At 41.2% G+C, this 27,801-nt stretch overlaps 2 protein-coding genes across 2 annotated transcripts in view; one reads left to right on the top strand and one right to left on the bottom strand.

Annotated features, from left to right (window-relative positions):
• Positions 1-2,248: 2,248 nt before the first annotated feature.
• C9H17orf50 (chromosome 9 C17orf50 homolog) lies at positions 2,249-10,133 on the bottom strand. The gene is made up of 4 exons (XM_075761842.1): positions 10,061-10,133; positions 7,497-7,608; positions 4,973-5,135; positions 2,249-2,866 (listed from the first exon to the last, which is right to left on the bottom strand). Exons 2-4 carry the CDS (start codon positions 7,558-7,560, stop codon positions 2,587-2,589), a joined length of 507 nt encoding a protein of 168 aa, XP_075617957.1. The 5' UTR covers positions 7,561-7,608; positions 10,061-10,133; the 3' UTR covers positions 2,249-2,586.
• A 154-nt stretch (positions 10,134-10,287) lies between these two features.
• Positions 10,288-27,801, top strand: part of LOC104639168 (vesicle-associated membrane protein 2) — a 52,821-nt gene continuing 35,307 nt past the window's right edge. Inside the window, exon 1 of the mRNA XM_075760938.1 lies at positions 10,288-10,571. Coding sequence (XP_075617053.1) covers positions 10,570-10,571 — 2 coding nt within the window. The 5' untranslated portion in view covers positions 10,288-10,569. The remainder of the gene's footprint in view (positions 10,572-27,801) is intronic.

Here is a 27,801-nt window from a genome sequence, read left to right as displayed (position 1 = left end):
TCTGAGCTGACTTTAAAATCTAAAACTGAAATCCTGTGCTCACATAATGCATACCAGGTTTTGGCAAGTTTTTTAAAAATAATTTTAAAAATAACTTGTCTGGCATAATGCTATTGAGAGATGAGGGAGCAGAGCTGTCTTGATGGACAGCAAGTTTTAGTAGATGCTGCCGTACAAGATGGCAATGTTGCATTGCTGTTGGGCCTCACGGTTTACGTACAGCTGTGGGGTTTTTTATAGACACATGTGCCTTATTCTGGCCTGGCTCATGAGATAAAAGCCAGACTAAGCTCAAGGTAGTGGTTTTGTGGCCTGACCACAATACCACACTGACTGCTATTTCAGTGCACAGCTGTTCTGTTTGAGGGAGCTCTGTCTGCCACTGACTGTTGGTGATATAGTCCGGGCACAAGGTTAGTAGTGACGTTTCTGTAACTGGAATATCTTTGCAAATCAGTCACGGTAAGATCATAATCATACAATCTTAAGTGATTAAATGGACATTGGAACTGCTGATTTTTCATATTTTGGCATGTCAGTTCACAAGTTTTACTGTACTGGACTGTCAGATTTAAAATTATGCTGCTGTGATGAGCTAGTCCATCTTTCAGTGTGTCACCTTGCTTTTCCTCAGGTGATTATATGGAGAAGTTTCCCCTGGGATTGTTTGATGCAGAGGGATGGGCATGAATATATATTTCTTAAATAATGGCATGGCTTATTCTTGGGAAACCTGTGAAGGATCACAGTTTAAGAATAGCAGTCAGAGAAATGTAAAAGGTTAATTCTGATTTGCCAGGCACCGTTTGGCTTTTATGAAGCAAATGAGCGGAAGCAACAATCAAGCACCATGGAAACCTGGTTTCTCAGGGAACTCAGAATGCTTGTAGTGCAAGACTGTAAGATCTGATTTTTCGCTTTAGAAGTCTACATTTGAGGAGGAAGTCTGGATACTTCCTGGGAGTGCCCAGAACTGCTAAAGTCTGGGCAGAAGTGAGGAACCTGATAGTGGTTCATTCCTATTTGTGAATCCTGCCTAAGATTTTCTCCTGCATATCTTACCTAATGGGCTTTGCCCTGTGAGCATTCTCTGGGTGTGTATTTGCAATCTGACCACATGTACAACACGGCAAAGCAGCTCATTCTAGTTTCTGAAATTGTCTCTCTAACTCCTTTGCATAAGGAGCATTGAGTGTTTGACATAGCAGAAAGGGAGCTGAGCAGTATTGCTCAGGATACTCTGGAGTGTGGGAATGTTGCATACATGGGTCTGAATTTCTCCTGTTCAAACTCTTCCATGGGAGGGTGGGGGTGGGGTGGGGGGTAGAAAACTGACAGAAGAATGGATGACAGCTCAGTTAAAGTACTCACTAGGCATAGGAAAAAAAAAAATCTGGATTCCAGTCCCCTTAGCAACCATTTATTGGAACAAAAATGGAACAGCTCCAAAAAGGGACCAGGAAGGACAGAGAGAGTCCTTTCCCCTGTGGACTACTGGGTTGGGAACTTAGGAAGAGGAGTGATGAAAGACATTCAAACTTCCCAGCCTGTGTTCTGTTTGCTTGCCTAAATAAAAGAATTCTTAATGACCATGTGAGACAAAGTCTGCTTAGCCTGTTCCCTACCAAGTAACAAGGAATTCATCCTGCATGTAGAGTTGTGTCAGTGGGCATGTAAGGAGAAGATGCATGCTGCTAGGCTTAGGGTAATCTGCTCCAGAGGGTACTTCCACCCTTCACCTGTATTTATGAATTCCATAAAGGTAAATAGTCTGGACCTTAATGCCACCTACCGCTGTGTATTGGCTCGTCACTCTGCTGCTTCCTGAGCTTTGCTGAGCAGGTCCTTCCATGCACCGTGAAGGGAATTGAGACAGACATCTCAAGGTGTGGGTTCCACTGGTATGCTGAAACTTTGAATACTGTTTTATTTTTACTATACAGATCTTAAACCCAAAGAAGGCTTAAGTACTTTGTGAGTTGCAGCTGTCACTGCTCCTGTTAAGGAGAGGTGCTGGATCATAAGTTTAGAGTTGAAAGTCTGACAAAGTTCAGAAATTCTAGAAGGGAATTTGAATGTGATCTGCAATTTTGCAGCCAGGACAGCCTTTAGAAGCTCCCTTCCCCCATCAAATTGCATACCCATGCTAGTTAATTTTAAAATAAATAAATAGTTTAATATTCCAGACCAGAAACAACACTGAAACACACGTAGGCATTAAATACCTGTAATGCATCCAGTGGTTCTGCATGTAATATTCACTTTCTCTTTTGCAGCTCAATGGGATAATTTTGTTTCCTTGAGAGGAAAAATAAAACTCTTTGAAAATGTTTCTGAAATGATTCTCTGTTCTTAATAGCTGAGAAACTTTTAGCTCCTACTTACAAATCTTTGTTTGCAGAGTTTATGCTAGTTAAATTGGTGAATGTGCCTCCACTACATACAGTAAATATTAACTACAGTATGGTTGTAATTGCTGATGCTGCATACAGATTGTGCACACTGAAGACCCAGTCAGCCTGAACGGATCCAAGCTTTAGCATTTTTGATGCAGTCAGGTACCAACAAGGCACCCACACCAAATCTTTAATCACCTCTACGTACTTGACTGCCTGCAGTCGTCATACTAGAGCTGGCGTCTCCTCCTCTGTCATAGTGATCAAGCAGGCTGTGAGCAATGAAGCTGCTTTCTGAATGCAGTGTCTCACATTTTCGGCAGATGAGGATTTCACATTTCGGACACATTTTCCCAGAGTGCGGCTGCCTTAAAGAACATATTTCTTCCTGTGCTGGCTTCAGCTTTTTGGAACCTTTCCTGTGTAAACATCTCCTCTTGTCTTCAAAAAGCTGACTTCTTCCCTGAGGGCTAGAACAGTCAGAAAGAAAGGTGACAAGTTTAACCTATACACTTCCTAGATGAATGAGATCAGCAGAAGCAATTAGTGTGTGATTTATGAGCCCTTCCTGAGGCTTTACCTGTGACACACTAGGAGCAGGTGCAATGTGTGGTCACATGCAGAAAATAAGAATGAACAGAAAAAGGAGAGTCTGGCTCTGGTGCTGTGATGGCAGTGACAAGTCATTAGTTGTAGAACATAAAATTATTAAAAAGTTTGTCACAAAAATGTGAAAAAAAATCGTAAGTCAACTAGCTAGGTTAGAGCTTTCTACTCAGTTCTTTAATATGCTGCTTTTCTGTGGGTGATCATGGCATGAGGCTTGTGTTTGCTTGAAGACAAATTTCATACAGCTTTGTACCTAAATGGCAGGCTTCTGACCTAGTAGACCTCACCTATACTATCATAAAGGTTCTGTTTACACTTGCATGCCCTAATAATTATGCTGGCTAGTAGGTAAGCCCTGTATTGCACTGTCCTTGAGTAGAGATGGAAGGGCTGAAGGAAAAGCACTCTTGATCAAATTACATACCGTTATATTTTATATAGAATAGTACTTCAAAATCAAGATGCTAACCTGCATATTACCTTAAAGAGCTCACAAGCAGTGCTGAACTGTAGAGATGATCTGATTTGGCTGCATCACTGAAAGTTCTGTAGACCCTGATGACGTGAATGCTTTTTAAAAACCACTGCCATGCAGTAGTAGAAATATGTCAAGTAAAGTCTAAAGACTGACTCTTTCAATTCATGTGAGAATACCATGGGAGGAGGATGCTACATTACTGTTTTGGTGGGTTTTTTAGATCAAAGTGGGGAAAATCCGTATTTATCACTTACAAATAAGGATCAAGGCCCAGAAAGCATGATTTTACTGCTTCAGTTGCACTTGTCTGCCTCCCGAATGCATGCTTCAGTGAAATTATGGACAAGGGAGAAAATTCACAGCTATAATTCCCTACCTCCTTGGAAGTTTGACTGTTTCCAGTCGAGTTCCTCAGCAGTGGAGCAAGATAAATTCCAAAGCAAAGCCCTTGGTATTAGTTGTTCTGCAATTGGATCAGTCTGAGAGAAGAATCTGGCTCTCAGGATCATTTCTGGCTAGTGTATTTTAATCTTAATGTTGAGCTTGCAACCAGCTGCTGTGGCTATCAAGCTTAATGTAGTTAGCTGAGTAATTGCTGAGACTTGCATGCACTTCCTGCTAAGACGGTAATTTCATGATAATTATGAAAGACAGACTCTTTTTAGGAGATCTGTATAGAAAACAGCTCTTGTAATAGATGAGAAAAGACACTTTTTGGAAACTACTCCTGATCTTAGCATGAAGCATACACCATGCTTACCTTGTGTTAGGGAAGCATAGTATCAAGTACAAAGACCCAAGAAGGTAACTTCAAATCCCATAAGAATGATGATGATAACTCAAAGCTAATACATGCACAAAGTAATAAGCTGAAACACATTTTTGCCTCTTTGCTTACTTCAGTTAAAAAAGGAACAGTTTTGCATTGCCCCCCCCCTTTTTCTTCTATCTGAAAAGTAGCAAGCATAAAGGTACTATTATAGGAACATGAGCAATAATTAATGCCCTGATTCAAGAAAGTAGTACTAACTTTGTTGAACTGTGATTTTTGTCTGCTGCCTGTATGTTGTTACTGTCCATTACACCCTAAAGCCAGGGATATCGGTGCAGCAAAAACTGCAGCAATGTTATTCCTAGAAACAGCATCCTGGCTTATCACAACTGGCAGCACTTGTGTGTATGCGGAGGAATAGAGATGCTGCCCCTCCAAATATCTCTTGCTGGGTGGGAGGAAGCATAGGAAAATGGTTCTAAGATAAACATGCAGACACACAAGGTTTGGAAACCTTCATTTCATACCTACTTCTGCCAGTGACTTGCTAGTTTTTAGGTCAAGTTAATTAGCCCGGAACTGTTTCCTTGTTTGTGAAACAGTTAATACAGCAGAGGTAACAAAGGTGGGCTGTGGCTCTTCGAAAGGTGCTCTGGAAACGCTTATAAAATTTCTTGGTTAAAACTGTATACAAAATATAATCTTGGATGTACTTACAGTTTAGTCTTAGGAGACCCAGAGAAGAGGCTCAATCCAGAAAATCTCTTCTTAAATAGTCGCTCTCGCTTTTTTCGGCTGTGCTTCCCATCTCCTATGCTTTCTTCTGTGAGTTCCTTCTTTCCTTTGTGCCAGCTCATCTTGTCTGTCATAACAGCAGTACCTGCTTAGATGAAAGCAGAAGTCTGAATAGCTTTTTGAAAGTCTCTCCCTTACTGCGTTGCACCTGGTGAAGTCTGAATCTGTTACTCCACAGACCTGTAAGCGTCCTGGTTATGCAGAAGGTTTCGTGGAGATCAGCAAGCAGCCGCTTTCCATCAGATGGAGCAAATACCTGCCTTAAAATCCTGCAGACACAAGGCAACTGGATATTCTTACTCAACCACTTTTCCACATAATTATAGAAAGTAGGCTTGGACATTAAATATAATAAATATTTCTCTCTACGTGATCTCTTTCATGATGAGGCTAGTTGCTGAAGACCAAGAGAGGAGGCAGCTCGTTTGATAAAAGCGAAGAACCAGGAGCCAATGAAACAGTTTTGCGCAGAGAACAGAAGCAGTGAGACAAATGTGAGATGAACAAGCGCTGCAAAGCAAAAACCAGAACCCTGAAAAGATGAAGAACCAACTGGGGATTTTAGCTAAGGCTTGGAAATTGTTTCCTTTTTCTTTTGATAAAGCAGTTGATTAGACTGCATTTCCGTGTTGCATTGCTTTGTCTCCAAGAATTATCCCTTTGGCCTCTCTGATTGAATTAGTGTCTCTGCTCTACATTTGATATTTAGTAATTGCATTAACTTTTGGTTGCTTGACACGGAGGGTCACGTTCACCCCCTTCTAATGACTGGAAGTGCTTGTCTGTTCCTACCTATTCAAAATATTTTCCACACATCATCTAAAACAAGTCACACAAATTTTGTAGGCTTAAAAACAGAATTGATGACCTTTTTGAACTGTGCATGCTTCTGATCTTACTCTTCATCTCTCTCCCTCAGTCCCTTGCCCCCCCACACCCCCCCAGGTTTTTAAGGACGGTTCTCCTTAACCAGTTGTTACAGTAGGATATACACAGGCAGTAGGGGCTCACTGTGCAAATGCTCTGCAGGATAGCACCCTGAAATGGTTTTTCATTGTGTTATAATTATTTACCAAAATTATATGTTGACACACATTAACAAGAAACTATAAATACCTCGAAGGAACAAAGAGTGACGTACCTTGGTACTCATGCTTGGTAATGAGACACTCGGCTTTTTAACAGAGCCTAGGTAAGTTGGACCTGTTTCTCCCACAGAAATGGCAGAAAACACTATTTATGAAAGAAATTGCAAACAGTTTATTGACCTCTAAAAGGAAACTGTCACTAAAGAATTACTATGCTATTAAGGAATGAATAAAAGTTGTGAATAAAAGAAAATTACACACCTTACAATTATAGACTTCCCTTCAGTTTTTAATTTGTAATAAAATAATCTGCAAGTTCAAGACCCATTTTAGGCATACAGTGGTGCTGAGGTGTAGCTTTGCAGTACAGACCAATCTGTGGCTAATAAAATCAGGAATCAGGGAGGCAGGAATCTACCTTACCTCTGAGCTTCAAAGGCTTCTCACTGCAGGATCTTTCAGTACTAATTCCACTTGTCTAAAAGATCAAGAGATGAAAATGTAACATTGAAAGTACAGATGTAAGTATGTGAAAGTTCGTGGCAAAGAATCAAAGATACGCAGAAGGGGTCTTTTCTGAAGCCTTTTAGTCAATAATTTTTAAAAAACCCTGTACTTTGGACTTATATAGTATTTAATTTCTCTTCTCTTGAAGATGAAGTTGGCTATGTTGAGGTAATTAATTAAGTGTAATTAATTCTAATGCTGTAGGTGGAATTTCTCCTATACTTTAACAATACACTTAAATGTGTTGCCAGATCAGAAGATCTGAATACTCAGTATTTGAATAATTGATCTCTGCCTTGCTTTTCTTCTCCGCTTAAATCTTGTGAAACTTGACTACATTGCTTTCAATATACTGACTGATTGCCCTCACCTTTCTTACTTAGCAACAGCGTTTTTTTGTTTTGTGAGCCAAAGTAACCAATAATAATGTTACTGTGGCTAGCCCTGAGATTTACCTTATTATGTGGTCAGTCTATAAACCTATAGATTACATAATGACTCTTTAAAATAGGAATCCTACTTGTCGATCTGGGAGAAAATATGTTTCTTTCAGATGAGGATCACTTAACAGCCGCGAACAACATTGTCAGGAACCTCAGTGTTGTATCTGTGGGTTGGCTCTCGTTAATTATAAGCAAGGTCCTGTACCTGCAAGGCCTCAGATATCAAAACTGATTTGCACTGATGCTTGCTGTTGACTGCCTTCATTCCTGGACTACCTTAGCAATGTATTAGTGCCTCTGTAACTGCTTTCATATTTATAGATATGATTTCAGGACAACGTGTGAATTACAGATGTGGTGAAATAAAAACCCCAACAATTTATAAACGAGACTGATAGTTTTTCCTACCCACGTCTGGCAGCCTAAAGGTGCAGAAAACTATTTTCCAGAAACAGAGCGTTTCCACAACCATCCCTCCAATTGCAGCAGCACAGAGCAGCCCTCACCCAGCTGATATCTCCTGGGGTAAAAGAACCAAACAGAACAAGAGGTAAAGTCTTTGTGGCAGGAACTGTCATGCAAACACCCAGGGCAGAAGATGCCAAACAGGAAAGTAGGTCTGGAGAGGAGAAATGACATGACTAGCAACTTGGGAAAAATTTCTCGTTTCCCCAGGATGCAGCTTTTCTGATCCAGTTCTGTGTCTTAATTAAATACAATTTAAGCTGTTTGAACTAATTCTGATCATACTATTTTTGCCACCACAGGGTGTCTCTGCACCTCCTCTTACACCAGAGGCTTTGATAGCCTTTAATGGCAAGCTGCAGTCTCAAGGGAATGTAGGTCTAAAGGAAAATGTCCCCCAGCTTAGCTGTGAATTTTCTTCAGGATATGAGCCTTCTTGGATTGGAATAGTGATACTTTCATTAGCTGGTAGGGAATTCTTTACCAAGTAAGGCTATAGTCCAGTGAAGTTATTTAAATTGGTTTTGAGAACTCTCCTGTACCAGATCAAAGCAAGCTGTGGCTATATGATGTGGTACACTGATCTAGCTTAAGCTCATTCTGCACTACGTTCACAAGATTTGAAGCATTATCCTGTACTGGCACACTTCTGCTAAAGCAGGCAATGTCTGTCTGACACTCTACGTTTTCTGTTCTCCCTTCCATCAGGAGAAAGCTGGTGTGAAGTCAACATAAGCACTGTATCATGTATTTGTATATTAAAACTCTTTCATGTTGGGTTTGGGGTTTTCCAGGGGTTTTTTTTGAGTCTTACAAGCTTTGATCTAGCATCAACATTACTTGTTCCACCCTCCATGTAGTGGGGACATGAAGTGATACCACACAAAGGGCAGGAGGGTCTAGATAGTGGGTCCTTCTGTACCAGGAGCTCCTGGCCTCACTAGTTGTGCTTGACTTCTCTCTTCCTCAGTATTCCGTTTGGGGTTTGAGGACTAAGACTACTTCCTGGTAGCAGTTGGTCCCAATATTAGGCGTAAGCCTATGTGTGGGTGTTGATGTGGCTGTATGTTATAGGGGTATCGTATAAACATATATTTGTCTAGGATATCTGAAAAGTAAACTGTCCTCAGGAGGAAAGAGTTATGGAGGAATTCCAGGTGAGAAGTGCTGAGCTAAGTGGTCTGTGGATAGATAAAGATAAAGCTAGTCAGGAATCTTCTGACTGTCATTGATGCATGTCAGTTGGTTGAAACTCCAGCTTTTGGTAGAGAAAATCCAGTTTCAAGTGTTTTTTACTTCACATGGAAAAGTTTCCCAAGGCCAGGCTGTTATGAGTGCAATATGCGAGCAAGCCCTTAGCAATGTGGTTAAATGTAGAAAACTAAGGCTCAAAGTGCTGCCTTAAGTGATATTTATTTATTCATGCAAATAATTAGCTTCAGTAGAAGAGACAGAATTACGCTCCCGTGGCAGTAGGTATAATGAGTCTTTAACGCAGTGAGCAAGCTCTTAGGCAGCTGAGGGAGGAGGAAGAGAGGTTCCTGTGACTAAGTTGCTCTGAGGTGTTCCACCGTTCCCAAGGGGCTAGTTCCCCTTCAGAGCTGATAGCCGGGGGCTTGCATCTGAATCAAGCTGTGATAGCATCTGAGCTTGGAGTTAGGCAATAACTGAGTGTCCTAATGTCTGGTCTGTGTACTGCTGCTGTGGATGTTGTCACATTCCCTGGTTACTTTCTTACCCCATGAAAATATTCAACTGGTTGATATCAAGTTTAGAAACTGGGACTGATGCATCACTCACCCCTAATACCTGTACCTTTGCCTGTTGCTTTGAGGAACAACTCATCTTTTCTTTAGCTTCCACATGCAGAAAACACAGATTTGATCTGATGACACCAATATATTTTATCTCCAACAGGCACCCCAAGATCTGAGGCCTAGATACTTATAAAAGCTCCTCTGCGTTCTGAGTAAGCCCTTGTCTTACTTGGGTAGATACCTGGTTTTAAAGGCTTGTGGTAGCTCTCACTGAAATTGATGGAAAGTTAGTGAAGGCAGTGACTGCTGGAGTATCTTTTTACAAGTAAAATGGAACAAGGTCTCACTGGGGACAGCAATGTTAAGTTCCTAGTTCTTGAAAAACTGCGTAGACTTTCTTCTTCCTTGGCCTGTGTTTAGAGTATGTGATGGCCATGCAAAGGAGCATGTTCTCCTTCAGAAGTTTTGTTCTGTACAGAGGTGGGGTGTGTGCAAGAGAATTGCTAATGTTAATGAAGGGGATTCAAGGGGGAGATTGACTTCTTGCAGCCTTCACCTAGCACTCAGCCTAGGTCCAGGCATCCAAAGCCAGGAGCGTAGAGACTTGGCCACAGCTGTATTTCATCTGAGAAACAATCATTTAAGCAGCAATGGTTGATCTAGTACCTTATCTGCCTTGGTTTTGCTCTATGTTACAGGTAGGAATTACTATCTTGACAACTTTGCTTTTTTTAATTCACCAGTACTCACTCATGACAGCACAGATTGAACTGTAATACCTCTCGTGATTTTCTTTTTTTCTTTTTCTTCCTTTTTTCTTTCTAGAGAGGAGAGGAAGAAAAAGAAGGTGGTTACAGAAACACACAAAGATTTTCATTTACATACCCCCCGCCAAGCCTCCTGGCTGGAATGAGCCCAGCTCTGGTAACCACACCCCAGCGAGACATTTCCTGCTCCGCACGGGGAGGAGGCGGGATGCGGGTAGGAGCGAGCGGCTCCGGTTGCGTGAGTCACTCTAGGACTTTCTCCTGCCTGGCATGAGGGTGGGGAGGGGGTACCGCTGTGCCTTGCCTCTACTTCCTACTCCGTGATGTGAGGCACAGGCATGCTCAGTAGCCGGTGTCTACCCCTCCTATCTCAGCAACAGTGCCTACAATACTAAGAGGCTGCTGGCAGCAGAGGCAGAGCCAGAAAGCCATCTTTGCTGGAGAGGGAGGCAGCAGACCCTGAGCCGCTCGGCACCCGCTCGGCTGCACGCCATGTGAGTACCCGGGCAGCCCTGCCCGGCCCCGCAGCCCCACGCAGCCAGGAGCGCCCGACCCGGCCCACGCCCCTGTCCCACGCCCGGCTGCGCTGCGGGCTGCCCTGCAAAGAAACGCGCGCGGAAAGTTCACAGCCGCCGTGGGGGCAGGAGAGTTGCTCTGCAGACTTCGGGAGACAGCGGGTGTTACCCTGTTGCTTCCGCAGCCGAGGGGGGATTAACTTTTGCGATCCGGCATCGGTTTGGTGTCTGTGGGATGTGCGGCGTGGTGAGCGGGGTGGGGTGAAGGGATGGAAACGGGAATAAAATGTCTGAAGCTGCCGTAGCCCTTGTGGATGGCATCCTGCAGTTGCAGGCTCTGAAGAAGGATTTCCAGGGCGTGGGGCTTGGCATGTGTTATTCAGCCAGACGGAGTCTGTAGGAAGCAGCATCAAAGTCTAATCTATCTGCTACTGCTATTAACCTGTGAGCACTTAGATGGGGCTCTCGCTGCTGTTTATCCAACTGCCAGGCAGCAGTGGAGAGCATTTCTGACACATTTCTAACTCGGATTAATACTCAAAAGGAGATGCTGGGCCAAGATCCTCAACAGGTTCAAGTCAGGATTGTTCGATAGCCTGAGTCACTCAGTGCTGCTGATCCATGGCTAATGAGTCCTGTTTATTTTCACTGTTTAATGAAATGTTCTCTCTCAAATACTAGCTGTCTGATCAGTTCAGCCTCACCATCTCCAGTACCAATGGCTTCCTGTCAGCAGCGCTTGATAATAATCTGTTCCTTCTTGTTTGCATCTCTTCAAATATCTCTTCCAAGTCTTTACATTCAGGATTAATGAAAGCATAAACATTCTTTGCTAGGCAGTGATGAAACCTCCAAAGGCAATTCTGAAATCAGAAGTGTGCTGAGGTAAGTAGGAATTGATTGGACCCCTGTTCATTCACAAAAGAATTCAAGAAGCTAAATGCATCATTTTACTTTTGTCTCAATTCATTGCTCATTCCCAGTGACTCCTAAAGGACAGTCAGAGAACATGTTTAAAGCAAACAGTCACTCACATGTGATGTGTGGGACCAGATACTTGCTGGTATTGGGTGGTCTTGGAAGAACTGGAGCTTGGCTGATTCAGACAAGATGAGGAGTGGAAACAATCCTGGCAATCTGTGATTAAATTACTTTAAAAATATTTCCATTAACCACCTGTTCTTCATGAGGGGTTTTCAAAATAGTCTACAATCGCATATTCTGAAATGTTGGCTCTTTTCTTTAATGCTATTTCCTATATAATATCTGGGACAATAAGCTTTTGTCCATGTTGTCTAAAATGTTTCCAAAGCAAGGAACTCTTTGGAAGTAAAAAAAAAAAAAAAAAAATGCTATCTAAAAGAAGATTCCTGATGTAAACACTGAACTCCATCTAGCAAAAGCCAGTGTGTTGTAAGCTTCTGTTGCCTGGTTGTGTTTATATTAAGAGCCAGATGATGACATCAAATACTTTTTTTTTTTTTTTGATATGTGAGCTGTTCTTCAATGATTAATACAAGAGTTTGCTGCTGCAGTATTATACAATCTAAGCTGTTCAGACACAAAGCAGCAACTCAGATAACTAACCTTAACCTGTGTATATTTCAGACTCGGTGTACATAGGTATTCATGACAGCATTTGTAAATAAAATGAAAGGGTGATGCTAATATAACTCAGTCATGCTTCTTCTGTAGCAGACTTCTATCTTTTGACAAAAATTAAAAGAAAAATGGAAAGCGCTTTTTGTCTATTTTGGCAATACAGTCTTCCAGTTTGATAATCAAAACAAAGCTAAGACAAAGAAGTAGCTTGTCATTGGCAGTGTCAGTTGGCTTCTGTTTCATTGCCAGATATTGTAATGAAAATGATTTTTTGAACATCTGCATGAATATCATGTCCCAGTAGCCTCTGAGTTACTGATGAACAACAGAGATAAATGTATATTAGCTACTGACTGGTAGCAGCAGCTACAGTTGTAGTTCACTGGACTATAAAAGCTAATTGCTAGTGAGCACCAAATACCAGAGGTTACTTCTCCTGCTGTTACATCTGATCTTACTCTTGTACTGGAAATCAGAGAATAGTGTTCCTTATTCACTATCTTCTCTGTGATTCATGATTATGTATCATCCCAGCAGACCTGCATTGATTTACATCAGGTGGGAATCTGTGGTCTCTATTGCAGTGAGTACAATCCAGAGCAGGTAAGATACATTCAGGTAACAGATGTCTTTCACCTAGGTGCAGGCAGAGGAGAGGCAGCTGTGACATAAAAAGGTTGAATGAAAGGAGAAGGATATAAGAGGGATCTAAGCCAAGAACAGAGAAGGGCTGGACCATGCCAGTGCAGCTGGGAGGGTTGTTCCAGGTGTAAAAGAACACACAAACTTAGTTGGAGGAGGTAAGAGGAGCAGTGAAGGGAGATAAGGAGAAGAAAATGGCACTCAAAGCTGAGGTGCTCATAGGCTTTGTTCCTGTCTGGAAAATAGACTAACAGCAGGAGGTGAAGTACATGGTTTTGTTTCTTTTACAATGGTCACATCTCAATAAGTAATTATATATAATAGAAGCTCATGGCATCATGTCATCTGTTGTTTACAGAGAGGTCAGTGACCAGACAGCAGGGTGCCTTTGATTACATTAATCCAATACAAATGTGCTCTATTGCAGGGTACAACTTTTGTGAGACAAGCAGCAAAGCAAAGCACCTGGATCTCCTTGGGGCAGAATTGCCTCACTGTATCTCATTCCTTGGGTAGCAGTTAGAGCTTTCTAAAAAAAAAAACTAAAAAAATCTTTCTGCCTGTTTTAGAGCAGTAAGGAGTACATCCTGGAGGGGATGGATGGGATTAAAATGGTTCCACCAATTGTAATGAGTCTGTTCTGGTTGAATGTCTATTCAGCTTCTCTGAAAAGAATGGCGTGGCTATGGTCTCCTGCTGTTAGTAGAGCAGTACTTAGCCTACCTCTTGTGGGTATAATTTCATGAAACTCGGTGAAATCTCCCTACCCTGCCCTTCTCTGGTACCGATCAGCAGAGACAAACTGATTTAGTACTGTTCTCTACACAATCCTGATCTACTGCTTTTAGGGAGTTTAGTGGCTTACAAAAGTGCATACAGCCAGTGCGTGTCCTAGGAAAGTATAACCAGCATGAAATGGAGTGGTAAATTTTCTAAGTGGTGCAGCTGTTCCGTGCTGGTAAGTGTGTTTCCTTAGAAATACATTCCAAAAGAGCTCTGGAAATCTATGGTGGCAGGAAGATTTGAGTTCAGTGGAGCTCTCAGGGTTTTACATCTGGTGGCCAGCTGTCTCAGACTCAGAGAACCTAGATTCAGTCTTGACATTTTCTGACATTTCCCCCCGCCCCTACAGTCAGCCAGAGGGACCGGTGATTTTGAGGGTCTTGTAGTGTTGGTTCACATAAACATAGCTATGAAGGAGTGGGTTGTTCTTCTCATTTAAGGGATGCAATGGTGCTTGTAGTGAAAATAACCAGGGTGTACTCAGTGGAGCAGGGCTGTGTACATGGGAAGATGATGTTGAGAAGGGCGAAGGACCCCATGTTCAGCACAGTTCTATTCTGACCCTTGTTTGCTGGTTCTAAGGCTCACAGCTCTGAGTAAGAGCCCCGAAGTAAGGAATAGGAGACATCAACAGAGGGATGTATGTATCTTATTCATTGTTTGCTTCCCTTGACTTGCTCATTTGTGACATCATGCAGAGATGTTCTTCACGTATTGCATTAGAAATAAATGCTTCCAGCTCACATTAAGTGTTATTCCTGATACACTCACTTGTCATTTGAGATAAAGGTAGCCCAAGGAAGTCTTAAATCTTTTGGATATTTGGGTGATGAGTGTTTGAAAGTGTAGAGATCAAACTGAATGGTATCTTGAGGACCTTGGCAAAGAAAATAATTCCACAATGAGAGCAGCTGGGAATTATATGTGACAAGTACAGATAAAGTGAATATGTGTCACAATAAACATTATTCAAAGCAGGCTAATATGAGGTAGATGAAACCCAAATATATTTAGTTCAGTGGTCCCTTTCCTTGCGACTTAGCACTCATTCATTCTGCCTATGCATCAGCCATAACTTGTTCCTGTTGACTTCCAGGCATTCTGCATAGATTGTTCCAGCAGTGGAGTGATTTACAGGACACTTAAGTGGCTGGAGTGGAAGCTGAATCAGTCTGCCAAAGGAGCATTTCCCCTTTTTAGATGCTATTTACATAATTAATGTCTTCCTGAAAAAAATCAATAATTAGGCTGTAGAGCACCAGGCAAACCCATGTGTGTGTGCATGTGTGCGTACAGAATGCTCCCAGGGTGAACAGGCATGGTTGAAGAAAGGAGAGCAACTTATTAAACCTGTTCTTCCCTTCCTTCCACTGCCCTTCTGCCACTGTTTCTAGGATGCAGAACACACGCAGGATTCTGACTGACAGCTTTAGCCAAATGTTTATGGTGCCCTGGAAGGGGCGGTACAGGCTGTCCCAAATAAGTTCAAATTGACTGAACTGCTTATTTTAGGCAATTATGACTTAGAGAATATCCTCTCACCTACGTCATTCAGTACTCTCTACTGTCATTATTTGTAGCCATTACCAGTAATTAACTAGGCTGGTGGGTTTTAATGATGCAGTTCCTTTTTTCCTGATGTTTGTACTTGAGCCCTCTAAACTCTTTTCCATTATCCACTGAACAACCACTAAACGATTGCAAGGTGGTGGTTTTTTTAACTGCTCAGTTACGACAACCTTATGTTTTTCTGTGTAAAGTAGTAACTCATTGAAATAGATCTGTCTGTACATTTGCTGTGTTTTGTCAGTTGCAGTTATATTGTAGCTTCGGTACTGGGTGAAATAATTAGAATGGAAGTTCCTGACCAAATGACCTGAACTACCTGAGCAAGTTCCTTGATATCTTCAGATTCAAAATTTAATGAGAAATATGCAAAAAAGTGAAAGTATTTCTATTTCAGAGTAAATGAGAAGGAAATGTGTCAGGTGTTAACTTACACCTGCTGGGCTCAGTATCACAGGGTCAAAAGAGAACTCTTCTAGAAAATAGAGATTCTCCTACGATGACCTTTTAGAAGATCAAAACCACATTGTTTCAGGAATTGTGGGGAGTTTCTTATGGTTTTGTTTTTTTAAAAGTACATTCTCATCTATTGCAGTGTTCTGTAAATGTAAACCAGTAAATGTATTGGAATCAAGTGCTGCCACTGCATATTTATACAGTGGAGCTGTAGTTCGCTTGTGTTTTGGAAGTACCAAATAGCTGACAGTTTGTGTTTGTGAGGAATCAGTGCTCTGAACTTCACTGGAGGTTTTATTATTATGAAACATGTCAATACCATGCAGAACTGAGACAGCCTTTGCAAGAAGCCGGAGACAGAAACAGAACTGATGGGTGGTGGGAATACACCAGAGACTATGATGTGTCCTGCTTCATTGAATGGTGCCTTATGCTGGAGGGTAAGTAGGAAAGGAAGAGTCCACAGAGTTTACAAAACTCCTTATTTGGTCTAGAAAAGAGTTGAGCAGAGGAAATACAGAGTGATAAGTGTTGTACTGAACTGTTGTTTAGTGCCTGATACTGGATAGATGCTGATTTTCTTTCAAGATGCTCACACCAGATCCAGATGGAAATTTATATAGTGAACTTTTAAATTTTAATTGGAAAATGAAATTAAAAAATTGAACAGTATTAAAAATGCAGTCATTGTAGGGAAAAGGTTTTTCTTATTTCCCATTCTAGATGCGGGAAAACGTGTTATGTTACAAAATTGTCAAAAGATTTCTTTCATTCTTTGAAATGAAGTTGCAAAATTTGGTTTAAAAGAACTTCTTAAAGGACTGTAGTGAATGTGTTCAGGAGACATCCTCTGTGAAGTGTTTTTGGAGATATTAAAGAATCTGACTGGATGGTGTCCTAAACAACTTCATCCAGTGAGCCCTGCTTTGAGCAGAGGGTTGGACTAGATGGCCTCCAGAGGTTCCTTCCAATCTCAGCACTTCTGTGATTCTGTTTGAAAAGGTCAGTCAAAATTGAATATGTTGAAGTTAGTTGAACTAACATTTGGCCGTTTCCCAAACGTTCAAGATTTTGACTTTTCATCCATGATAACTTGGTAGCACTTTCATCTTCAACCTTTTGGTAGTGGATGCTGCAGAAATACCTATCATAGAAGGGGAAAACATATGGTATTTGTGAAGGGAGGAAATGTGGGAGTTTAAAAAAAAAAAAAAAAGGCAGATCACTGGAATGCATTATTAAATTTGGCTTGAATGCAAAAGTTCATGTTCTTCCCCCAGAGAACAAAACCCAGGTTCCCTGCAAGAGAGGTTTCTCATCTTTCATATTCAATGCAATCTTCTCTAGCTTGGTGTCTGCTCTCATCTCTCTACACCATGTCTTGCAATAGCTTGGTAGTTTGGAAAAAGCTATCAGTCTGTTACCCTGTAAATGCTGTCTCAGTAGTGCGGAGTGCACATTCTACTAAAACCATATGTGTTTATATCAAGTTAGGGTGTCTGGATCCATAACAGAGGAGAAGCAAATCTGTCACATGCAGCAGACTGGAAGAGATAGGAATTGCTGGTAGTACGCAAGGTTACCAAGGAGCAGTGTGCTGACCAAGACAGGAGTTGTGACCCGCTGCTACAGAGCTGTGGCTTTTGCAACTCAGTTTGTAACTTCTGGAAATGGTGGGTCTAATCCCTGGTTTATCTAGCAAAATGGCAGTTGAATTAGCACAAAGGACTGTGTTGCTTCAGGGCATGGCTGTGGAGGTAGATCCTTCTCTGTGGAGTCATACAGGAGCTTGATGGGCATGCTCGGCAGAGAGTGCTCCTTATATCCATGCTAGTAGCAGGTACCTCTTGGTTTTGGGCTGTGAGAAGCAGGACAGATCTTTAGCCCAGGACCTCTCTTGCTTCTCCAGATCTCCTTCCTCAATCTAGATTTCATGTACCTCTGGAGAAGGGGTGAGGAGAGAGCTTTCCCAGTGAGCCTTTTGAACTGCAGTTCTTGCTGGAATCAGTCTGTGAACCTTCAAAGTGAGCAATGCACCCAAAGTATGCAGCTCTGCTGAAACATGGGTGCCTATATAAAAGCAAGTGTGGATTTGTGAAGGAAAGGACTTGGGAATTGTCTCCATAGGCTTCTCAGCATCTCCTCTGCACCCACAGAAAGGCCGGGGTGCTCGTTCTGGGAGGTGGGGGATGGCGGTGGGTGGGTGTTGTAATGCACTAGTTGCCCTTTTAGAAACTGAAGTCCTGAGTCAAGCAATGTGCCAGCGTTTTAGAAATACATGGGTCCTGTTAAAGCTTTCCTAGAAACTATGAAAATCATTAATTATCCCTAAACCCACTTGTTATCTACTTTGGGAGGTTAATGGTTAGATATTATATTTGTTCATTTGAATACACATACAAAAATAGCTCTTTTTTATCATGCTAGTGAATCTGGCCCTACTCAAGGCCTTAATTACAGTGTGCTGCAGTAAGACAAAGGGCATTGCTGCTTGAAAGCATAAACCTGATCTACTATTATCAACCAGCTGTTGGCACAGACTATTGCATGCAATAGTGTTTTGTACGTTATTTTGGAGTTTAGAGGGGAAGTCTATGACTGGACACTTCTTACTGCTCTCAGTGATCCAGAACAACACTGAAAAAAAAAAGAGACAAAAATCTGTCTTCCTCTTTCTCACACACACACGCTCTTTTAGGTTGATCTGTGGGAAAACTTCCTGAACTTCAGCTAGGTTTGGCGATAGCTCTGATAGAGCATGGTTCCCCCTTCTCTTTCCTTCATGTGTCTCCAGTACTATCTGTTTCCAGTGTGTGCACAGCGAGAATAGCTGCACCCAACAGCTGTCACCCATGGTGACAATTCAGATGGGGAAAGGGGAAGGGAAGCAAAGAAACAAAGAGCTTTAATCAATAGCAGCAAGACCAAAGTTGTCATCTAACCCTGTAAGGCATAGAGCACTTTGTGCTATCAGTGAGCTGCTAAACTGATTGGCATGGCACTTTGTGCTGCTGAACATCCTGAGTGGGATCAAATCTTACAAAACCGTTACCACAAGATAATTGGACTTGCCTGTTGGTAAAAATGCAGATTCCTAAATAGGCATCGGATTGAGCATCAATAAGCAAAACTTTGGCAGAATGACCTTGCACAGGGTGAACATGGTAGATGCTGCAGGCCTGATTTGCTAGGACTGGTTCTGGCCAAGTACTCATATTTGCAGGAGCTTTGTTTGTTTTCCATCACAAGTGCAGTGAGTGACAAAACAGAAGGCTTTAGGTATCTGGTTGTTTCCTGCGCTTCAAAAGCTGACTGAGATTTGATGATAACTTATAGTCCATCAGATTACCTGAGAATTTCAAGGCAGAACCCTCTGAGCTGGTGTCAGTGCTGTAGTTGAGAGCCTTTCTGCTGATTGGGATCTGGGGAAAGCTCAGCTTAAGAGTGGGTACTGCCAGGATGAATCAGCAGATATCTTCCTGGAAGCAATCGACAGTCGGGATATCCTAAGTGTTTAGCAGAGATGCCACCAGGCTATAAAAGTCTGCTTCTGAAATGTTTGACTACTACTCTCCAGCAAGGAGCTGTACAGTCATTCCCTGACAGCTGTGATATTGTCTCCCACACATATGAAGATTACACAGTGACATTTTTCAGCAACTTTGTTTACTAGATGATATAAATACAAAAATATTTCAAGTCACTTAACATTTTGATGCTTTTCTCTTTGCATTGAACGTTTCAGGGAGACTAGCAGAAGGGAATGAAAGGCAGAATATGTGCCATGTGTCTTGGCATGTTGACGCTGACTTGCACATTTTTCATGTCAGTTCTCAATTGCTGCATGTATGCGAAACAACATGGTCTCTTGTATTTCATCTTCATAACTGATGCATGGCTACAGCAGCAATGTTAAAGTAAAGACCCTTGCATTAGCATGTTCATTGTCCTTGTTGTGACAGTTTTATGGAGTTAACTCTAGGAGAGAATAAGTGGATTTGATTGTAAGTTCTGTACTGAGACTGAAATGTTTTAGCAGTAGAATGATTTCATAACAGAAATCACAGCTGACAGGTGCTTTTTTGCTTCAACCCCCACCTGGCAAAGCCAGTAACAAATTATGCAAGTTGATATTTTTCTTGTTGCTGACTTCCAGATAGTTGTTTGCCGAGGATCTCCTTCACCACCACAGTTTTAGAAATAAAGCCTGTTTTGAATCCTGAGCCTCTCGTCCCAGCCCTTCCTATTCCATGAGCCATCTGGATGGTGAAACTTGTCATGCAGAAAGAAGGCACTTTGACTTAGACTAAAACACAACAATTACAGAATCAAACACTCTCTGTATTTGGGCAGATGAAAGAGCTTAACAAGACAGATAGTGTGTGTGCATGGATCGAGGGGGCCTGCACCTTGGGGAAGGGAGCATTGTACCCAGAGAGAACAGCAGGGTTCCTCTCTCAGAAATATCCTCATTCCTGTGCACTGTCAGTGAACAAGAGGTACCAAGATTTCTGAATAACTTCCTGTAGTCTTGGAGGAATCTGTAGTTCTCGTAGCAAGTAACTCCAGAAACCTTAAGTTTGATTGCACTGAATGGTTGCTAGTATTGAAGTCCGTTAGAAGATTAAGTGCTACCCTGCAAAGGGAAAAGGTGTCCAAGAGGTCCTAGATGTTTAGGAACCTGAGTCCAAAATCCTCAGAGCCAACATGGCTATTGGCTCTAGATCAGGCTCAGCTCAGAGCTACATCATTCTGTACAAGGTACTTTCACTCTGAGATGCTGCAGTAGTATTGCATAACTTGAGGGAAAACATTTAAAGTAGAAAAAGTATAGTTCAGAAGGTAACTCCCAATGAATTAAGCATTACATACTTTGCTGAGTGAACCTGAAAAATCCCCAAATATTGTAAAACATCTAACAACTTTACCAGTGACTAGCCAAATGTTGATTTAATTTAAAACTGCATTTTTAATTAGTTTGGTTGGTTGGTGATGGTGCTTGTCTCTGGGTTTGTTCTAGCATTGCTTGTTTATAGGATTGAATGTGGTTTACAGCAAAGGTAGCTGTTCCGCCAACTTGAACCAGAGTAGTTGTGCTTCAGTGTTTGGATATATGCAACCATTTGCAAAACTCCTCTAGTTGAAAGGATTTTTCTCAACGGCTTATGTTTATTTCTATAATCTTTGTTTTGCTTTGAAACTGATTGCTCAGGTTGCTTATGGGATTATGCATCTAAATAGCAAAGGAAGGTACTTGATAAAGATTTCTTCATATCTTTAAAAAAATTATCATCTGGGATTTAGGATAAAAAATGAGAAACTCCTCTTACTTGAAGGGTGGTGGGGTAGTATTGTGAGTAACAGTTAGGGGACAGCAACTTGGTGAGCGTACGGGGAAGAGGAGACAAATATAGGTGTTTACACTTCCAGCTTGCTGCACTGAGCCAACTCTTGACAGCACAGTCACATAACAGTCTCTGGCAGCCAGGTGTCTTAGGCGGTGACTCATTCGCTGAATACAGTTTTCTGTTGTTTTCACTGTGGTCCCTTGTTAACCTGCAGATGGTCCATCTTGAAATCTGCCTTCCCCTGCAACTTCCCAGTGGTGAATGTCACTGTCTGCCTGTATTTGAGACTCTTCCCTTCCTGAGGTGGCTTGATTACAGATTGATTATAGATACACCAACCAGCAAGCATCAAATTACAGCTCCAAGTGACAGAGGGCTCCTAGCCTAACTTCCCGTGGAAATGGCCTTCATCTGAATCTGTACTGGGATGGTAGCGTGTGTTTTGGGTCTCTAGCAGCAGAAACACATCAAACAGGTTGTCAGTGGTGACAGGGGACAGGATTGCAGTAATTCCCTTGTGTTGTCAGATAAACAAAGGGAATCCCTCTGCTCTGAGCTACAATTCCCTTTAGTTTGGTCAAAGTAGAATAATCTGCCTTTATTCTTCTTGGCTGTCTCTTTGAGAGAATAACAGAATAGAGAGTAACAGTCTTTTCATAACAGAAAACAGACTGGTTGTAGGCTGAGGTCAGAAGAAAATTAACTTAGAATATGCAAGGAATTAAGGTGAGGGCCTTGACTCTTTCTTATGCCAAACAGAACTTCTGAATTTCCATAAAGCCTTTGCGTTTTCTGTTCTGCCCAAGTCCAGCCGTGTAAATCCTTCTCTCAGGAGCAGTACAGAAACATGAGAATTGTCAGGATGGAGAAGGCTTCTTTTACTTTAATCTCACATCTCAAACAGCATCATCATGGATGCCTCAGCATTTGCAAAAATACTAGGCATGTGAGAGATGGTGTGGAACTGGGAATTCCTTATAGTTACTGCCATAACCAAAACAAGGTTCTTCTCAATGAGCCTTTAGTTTTCCAGAATGTAGTGCATTTTGTATTTCCAAGTACAACATAGATTTTATATAGAATTTGCTCTTGGGCATATTCGGATAAATGCTCAGGATGCTTAACTCATATCAAAAAGACAAGTAAGTTGACCTTACAAAGATTATGAGAGAAGATATTAATACTCCTTGAGAACTGTGAGATTTCTAGGTGAGAAGATATTCAGCACAGGAACAAACACCTCTGCCTAGCAGCATGCAGATTTTTTTCAAATTGCCAATGTTTTTAATGACAGCTGCTTTGTGCAAATGTGTATAGCGAATACCCAGTTTAGATGTTTCCATGATGCTGTGCAAGAGCTATTCTGCATATAAGCATTATGATGCAAACCATGTTCTATTTGACAACTCACTGTTTTGCTCTGTCTTTAGAAATAAAATCCTGAGAGGCTGGTATTTTTTGTATGTGTGTGCACTAGATGAGTTGTTTTGGGATGGGCAATTTGTTTTATTTTTCAGACTATCTAAAATGGAGAAGTTGTTTGACCAATTAAAACATTGGAATTCAGCCTCTTGTTTTTGGGGCCTCATCTCCAGTCCGCTGAGGTGACTGTTGGCTGAGTTCAGGCAATCTGGCTTTGAAGAGTACTTGTTTGTTCCCAGTAGTACTTTGCTTTACACAGGATGTGTTGTTGGTGCTTATTATCTCTATGTGGACGTATATATGGCTAATATGCAATTGGCTGAAATCAAGAGAAATGCATAAATGGCCTGTAGGCTCTGGGTCTCTCACATCTGGTATGCCAGAGCAGAGCAATATGGATCAGACAAGCAGGCAGTGATTTGAAAGTTCAAGTGAATGCACTCAGCTGAAAACTCCTTGAAGAGGTGGGTGAGAGATTTCCCTCTAAAAACACCTGTCTGCAAGACAGAGCTTTTTTTTTGAGTGGGGGAATGAACAGTGAATTTTAATTAGGATAATAGTTTTAATAGGCTAAAAACAATCAAAATACTCCTCTGTGTCTTACAGACAGTTGGTACTAGCAACCTCAGCACAGATTTACACCATATAGACATTGACAAATGAAACAGAGAAGAATTAAAATCTTGTTGGAAAACTAAGACAAATATAGCCATTGTATATGTTAAGGATTTTTTTCCCTTCAGAATTATCAACTGTTAATGGGAATTAAGAGAGAAGATAGAACATCCTGGTTTGAATTGAGTAGCATAAGTGAGTAAAAATGATTTACGTAGTTCTCTTACATGCTTATGATTGTCCCAGAGCTTTAATGAATGTCTTCTCTTTGCTAATGTCTTCCAAATTTGTCTCACAGAATTGAGTTAGTGCAGAATTATGTCTCCATCACAATGCTCCAGAAATTGACATTTTAAAAGAAGTTAAGACTTCTGTCCTCTTCCTGAATTGTTTCTTCTCTCAGAGTACTAGGAAATAAACCAGCCTGCAACAACCCTTACTCACTGTTTGGCTGGGAAGGTGGCTTCAGGGTGGTGGCTTCTGCTATTCATGGTTCTTTGAAACCCCTGCAAGTGTGCCTGGTGTTTGGTGACACATACAATAATAAGTACCAGTTAAGCAGTGAGTGAAATAAAGGAGCAGCATGTTATGATAGCGTGATGCTGGTTGAAGGAAAGATTTTTCTGGTCCAGTGAGGCTCACGTAAAGTGTGTTACTAGGGTAAAACATAACCATCTCTGCCTTGTTCTTTCTTTTTTGCCTCTTTCCTCACCTTTGATCTATGACTAACTCTGGCTACCTTTGACTGTCTTTGTTCTCCTGTAACTACTCTGCCTTGCAAAACCTTTTGTGGAGTGAATTTGCTCCAGCAGTATGTGCACAATATCTGTCTTTTAGATTTTTTTTTTTTCATGAGAGGTCACATCTTGTTCCATCAGGAATAAACTTGCATGGCTTCTAATTTGAAATTTGATTTCTTAAATGCTAATATATTTAAAAAAAAAGAAGAAAAAAGTGGCCATGCTGTGACATGTGAAGGGAACAGAAGCTATGGACTGGGGAAAATATCTTCTCACTAGAAAAGATCTTTGAAGAGAGAAAATAAATTGCCTATGAAAAGGCAAATACCTGGAGAAAATAGTAGGTTCAAACATAAAAGAGGGAAATAGGAAAGAGTGGATTTTTTGTTGGAGATAAAGGACAGTTAGATGGCTAGCTAAGTACTTGAGATTATATGTTGTAGCTAAAAGGCTGTTAGCTGGAATAGGGATTTCTTTCCTCATGCCTGGCACAGCTTCCATTTATGTGGTGTCGAGGTAGCCTTGGAGTTGCAGTCCTGAATTCCTGCTCTGTTGCAGTGCTCTGTGCTGGTGACTACAGCCTAATGCACCCTGTAGTGCAACTAGACCCTTTCAGCCTGACGCAAGTCTGATGTAATTGTAATAACTCTTAAAGTCACTTTAATAGTCTGATTAGGTCCTGCTAGGGTCAGAAATATATGGAGTTTATCAAAGAAAAAAAAAAAGTCAGAAACCCTTCTGGTGAACTTGGAAATGTTAATGGGTGAAAAACTCTGGAAAAACTTTTGTTCAGGTTATTGTTATGAAAGATCATCTGTGCTGCTGTAGGTATCTGTGTGCTGCCTTTATTGCTGCAGTGTTTGATGCCTCACAATCATACAGAAATAGAGAACTACAGCTAAGGCACAAAGACAGATCCTCGAAGATCTCAGCGGCATACGCATCAGTGGGAATTAGACATTTGACATGCCTCTCAAGAAGCTGGGTTCGGTTGACTTTGTCCAAGGCTATACTGGGTTTCTGTGGCAGAGCAGACGCCACACCTTACTTCTCCCATTTAGTCACCCATCCTTCCTCTAGTCCCACCACAAAGCAGAAGTCCCAAGGGACTTGTGCCAGTGCTTTACATGCACCAGGAGGTTCACCTGTACTAATTACAAAGTGTTGGATCTACTGAGAGATACTCAGCCACCCAGAAATATCTGCAGGTGTTGCTGTTTGCCCTTCTGGTTTATTTCTCTATAATTTGAGCAGTCGCATCTCTACAAACCTGCTGGTTGTTTCCTGGATTTACAGGGATGTCTACATTGAGTGAGAACCCAACACTTGCTGCCTGCCCTTCTTAGCAATACCTGCTTGCCCTCTGTCTTGGGTCAGTTTCCCATCTGCCTTTTCACAGTTCTTAAGAAACAACCTGCCCCTCTTGTCTTTCTGTCTCCAGAAGTTTATTTTGAAAAAGGCAGTAGATTTGTGTAGTGACTGGAGACAAAAGTTTGCATATATGGGACGCCTCTGTATTAATGATCTGGTGGAGAGCTGATCAATACTGGAGCATATTTAGAAGTGCAGTGTCTTGCCTGTGACACTATGCTATGAAAGAGGTGTTGTTACCGGATGGGATGAGGGAGGGATTAAGGCCCTGGTAAATCCTAGTCTCTTAGACTCATTAATACTGCCTGTGCTTTGTGTGTGCTCCTCTGCTATGTGATTTTTTTTTATTTTTTTTTTTTTTAACTGCTAAGAAGTGGCTGAACTGATGTAGGAACTGTGTTGCTTCCAGCTCATGGGCAACTTCAAATTAAATATATTTAACTTAATTAAAAATAAAATTGTAAGCCTTTCTTTTTGTTAGACCGCTTCCCTTTAAACTAGAAATTCTTTTTGCTTGTTTTACAGCAGCTTCAGGAGCAGTAGTCTCTCTTGCTTGTCCCCATGACGAGAAAGTATTATGTAAAGGAATAGATTACAGTGGGTGCATACTCCAGGAGGAGCAGAGCAACATGATTACAAAATTCAGTTATTAATAGTAAAACATTTCTATAGTCTATTCTCTTAAGATCTTGTTTAGTTTGGTTTGTAGTATAGGCCAGAGAAACAAAAAGGAATGGGAACTAGATGCAGCAAGACTGGGTTGGACAGAACAAATGGTTTTGATTAGAAATGTTATTACTGTACCCATATAGAAATGAGAAGATATGAGAGCTTGACCTGAATATTTGATATTCAGAATTCTTGAAAATAGGATGCCAACAAAATTTAGAAGCAGTAATTGAAGGACAGCTGTCACTGGGTGACCTGCGCAATATGTCAAGAACTGTTATAGTATTGAGGCCTTTGCCAGCTCTGCGCATGGGGCCCATGCTTCTCCCACCTTTTCTAGGAGAATAGGTCTGTGATAGTCCTTTCTGTGGCATGAGAAGATTGTGCACTTTGTTACATCTGGCACCATGGTCATATCTTTTGCTTTTAATATCTAAAATAGATATTTGGAGTTGTGGAGCTTAACCAAACTCTGCAGCAATTGCTACTTACCAGTTAAATTCTGGGCCTATATAAAGGCTAGTAGCCTGGCACCTCATAATTAGCAAATTCCTTCAAAAGCAATAAACCAGGATGCTGAACAAAAGCTTTTTTTTTTTTTTTTTTTTTTTACCACCCATCTTAATTCAGCAGCCAAGTTGGGATATTGGTCCTGAAATTTCAGTTTTCAACCTTTATTTTATCATGTTCCACTTCCACAAAGCAGTAGTCACAGTGGTGCCCTTTTGGTACGTGCTGTTCCTGCCAGGCCCAGAGCAACTGACCTGCTCTGTGGAGTAAAACGGAGTGCTACTCCCAAAGACCACTCATGGGTACAAAAGTGCAGTGTTGCCTTCTCTTCCATCTCTTTCTGTTTCCCAAAGCTATGCATGGCTTTTCTTTTGTATATTGTCAGTTTTACTACCAATCATTTCCATTTCAGTACTGATGTATGTGAGATGATAACATACAAAACATTGCTACAGTAGGGAACTACTATAATATGATGCTGGCAACACACACAATTAGCCATATTAATTTCTTCTCTTTTAATAGCTGGGAATAAAACCTGCAGAACTAGTAAGCAACAAAACCTCAGTTTTCATTTGAAAAAGGAAGTAAAGAATGATTCATTCTAAAACCATACGCTCCAAAGGAGGAAGATTTGAATTATTAACAACATATCTTAACATGATGGGTGCTGACACCTTCATCTCTTTAATTTTTACTGCCACGGATTTTCTTCACATGCAGTGAGAAAACTTACACTACAGGAAGTGTTAATGGTTTAATGCTTCCTACCCAATTTTAGCTGCCTAATTTATGGAAAGCCATTACTAGGTGAGTCATTGCTTTCACAGGATTAGTGTGGCTGAGATAGAGCTTTGGGTGTTCCTTTAATTTCCATATTTGCTTGAAAGGAGCAACAGAACCACATTAAAACTGTTAGTGTTTGCTCTTGCAGTAGAGTTCAGAGTCTCTGCTGTGCTTGATCATGTACAAATATTGCCAGTAGATGGTCCTTGTCCCTATAAACTAACAAGCTAAACAAACAAGAAAGATAGAGACTTAGCTGCATTATAGATGTCATGAATCAAGGTGACTTATTGTTCAGCATTTGTGCCTATCTGGATGGGAATTAAATATTTGCAAAGATTACAAACAGAAGCAATGCTAGGAGTGTCACTATAAAGAACTGTTCATCCTGCAATAGCTATTGCAGAAGGACATTTACTCTCTTGTTGATCTTGTGAATGTCTCACCAAAACCTCTTAAGTTACAAAAAATAACAGCCAAGCCTGAGGATCAGGGTTTACCCCAATAGTAAATGAACCATGGGTTGAAATACATTTGGGCTGTCTGAATCATGACTGTAACAGGAGAAATGCAGTGTGTAAAATATTCAAACACTGAATAAGGTGTAGATTTCATAGCCAATTCTCTTTGTAATAAGTAACTCAGATTTGTTCAGCTTAGAGAATGGTCTCCAGCAGACAGTAACAGATAAAATTTAAA

The sequence above is a fragment of the Balearica regulorum genome, chromosome 9 (assembly GCF_011004875.1).
Source record: "Balearica regulorum gibbericeps isolate bBalReg1 chromosome 9, bBalReg1.pri, whole genome shotgun sequence".
In the NCBI taxonomy this organism is placed as follows: Eukaryota; Metazoa; Chordata; class Aves; order Gruiformes; family Gruidae; genus Balearica; species Balearica regulorum.
This window is presented reverse-complemented; position numbering and strand designations above follow the sequence as displayed.